At 38.9% G+C, this 2,064-nt stretch overlaps 1 protein-coding gene across 1 annotated transcript in view; it reads left to right on the top strand.

Annotated features, from left to right (window-relative positions):
* Window positions 1–2,064, top strand: part of KLHL4 (kelch-like family member 4) — a 49,413-nt gene that overhangs the window by 33,736 nt on the left and 13,613 nt on the right. Inside the window, 1 exon segment of the mRNA XM_009326628.1 lies at window positions 924–1,110. Coding sequence (XP_009324903.1) covers window positions 924–1,110 — 187 coding nt within the window.

The raw sequence follows: 2,064 nt of genomic DNA, 5'->3' as shown, positions 1-2,064 counted from the left end.
CCCTTAAAACTGTATAGTAGGTATGTTTATTATTTGTAAAAACAGATGAAAAAAAGTCCCACAATGCCAGTGTAATTACCAGGCTCAGAATTACCTCTGTAACGTCAGTCTAACGCTATTGCAAAAGTACCGTGTTTCTTTGTTGGGTAGCAACAGTAGTAGCGTTCCTCTAATAACACAGCAACATAGACACCATGCAAAGATATTTATAGACGCTTACCGGACTGCAGGACAGATAAGGCACAAAACTTATTTCTGTATTGCCACAAAGGGGTCTAGAATATTGCTGACTATTCTGAACATTGACATTACTTGTCCTTTAAGACTGTAACAGACACTTCATCAAATAAGTTCCAGAGGTGGACATACTGTTTTATAGTAAGCTGACACTGTTGTATCTGTGTCATAGAGGAATCTATATATCTCATCGGAAAAGCTTATAGGAATATCAAGACTGTCAGGACACTACATCTACTTTACGGATCTCCATGAGTGAAGCTGCAAATATTCAACTTTGGATTAAGTATCAAAATACTATACACATTTAATTTTAAATATATGCCTCACTTAATATATTCTAATATTCACAGAAATGTCCAGTACTATATGTTAGATTTGATTTGCTTATACTCCCATCAAAAGGAGTTTTTCATTAAGAGGGTGCAGTACTACATTTGCAATTTTAACCTTTTCTAAAGGTTAAAAGAAAGTTTTTGGGAAAAATAAAGCAAAGAAACCATACTTAAAGACTTTTTTCCCTACCTTTATATTGTTTTGCTTGCATTAAAGCAGAGTTTCCAGCAAAGCTCGAGTGAGAGGTGAACTGAAAATGAGTATTTGTAGCTACAAATACTTTAATTACTAAAGTACATACAATTTTAATGGTTTAGATATACATAAGATCCTCACTTTTCATTTCTTAGTTACTAGCCGATCTAGAAAATAGTCCAATGTTTGCAGACGACCTAGAGTGTCAGAAACTTCTTATGGAGGCTATGAAGTACCATCTTCTACCAGAAAGACGGTCCATGATGCAGAGTCCTCGAACTAAGCCTAGAAAATCTACAGTGGGTGCACTTTATGCTGTAGGAGGTATGGATGCCACTAAAGGTAAGTTCAGAACTTAATTTAATTGTATTAATTAATTGTATTACAGACACCCAAAGAATATATGACAATTATTTAAAGATTTCTGTTAGGAAAACAGCAATTTAGGGATGCAAAAGGGGGTCAGAAAGAAGATTTTGGGAGAAAAAGGGGGGGGGGGGGGAATCACAGAACACAATCCTATGTGTGAGATGTTCTTTCTTCTTGCAAGAATCATATGTTTGTAAATGACATACATCTTGAAGTGCAGACTAAAGAAGTTTGATTCAGATGGTGATTTTAAAATTAAGTTTTGTAAGAATTTGTGCGTATAGTTTGACTTTACAAATCAAAAGAAAAAATAATATTCAGAATAATTCAAGATTCTTTTAATGTTGTTTTAGAACCCTGTGCTCCTTTTTTTGACAAAAGTTAGAAGGCTGGAGAAGTTTTTAAAGAAGAGGAAAATAAAACCAAAATGCATTACTGAATGTCATGGTTTAACCCCAGCTGGCAACTAAGCTCCACCCGGCCGCTCGCTCACTCCCCTCACAGTAGGATGGGGGAGAGAATCAGAAGGGTAAAAGTGAGAAAACTCATGGGTTGGGATAAAGACAGTTTAATAGGTAAAGCAAAAGCCACGCGCACAAGCAAAGCAAAACCAGGAACTCAGTCACTACTTCCCATCGGCAGGCAGGTGTTCAGCCACCTCCAGGAAAGCAGGGCTCCATCACGTGTAACAGTGACTTGGGAAGACAAACGCCATCACTCCAAATGTCCCCCCCTTCCTCCTTCTTCCCCCAGCTTTATATGCTGAGCACGATGCCATATGGTGTGGAATATCCCTTTGGTCAGTTGGGGTCAGCTGTCCCGGCTGTGTCCCCTCCCAACTTCTTGTGCCCCCCAGCCTGCTGGCTGGTGGGGTGGGGTGAGAGGCAGAAAAGGCCTTGACTCTGTGTCAGCACTGCTCAGCAGTAA

This window comes from Pygoscelis adeliae, unplaced genomic scaffold, assembly GCF_000699105.1.
Source record: "Pygoscelis adeliae isolate BGI_AS28 unplaced genomic scaffold, ASM69910v1 Scaffold216, whole genome shotgun sequence".
NCBI lineage: Eukaryota > Metazoa > Chordata > Aves > Sphenisciformes > Spheniscidae > Pygoscelis > Pygoscelis adeliae.
The sequence above is the reverse complement of the archived record's forward strand: the minus strand, read 5'-3'. Positions and strand labels throughout refer to the sequence as shown.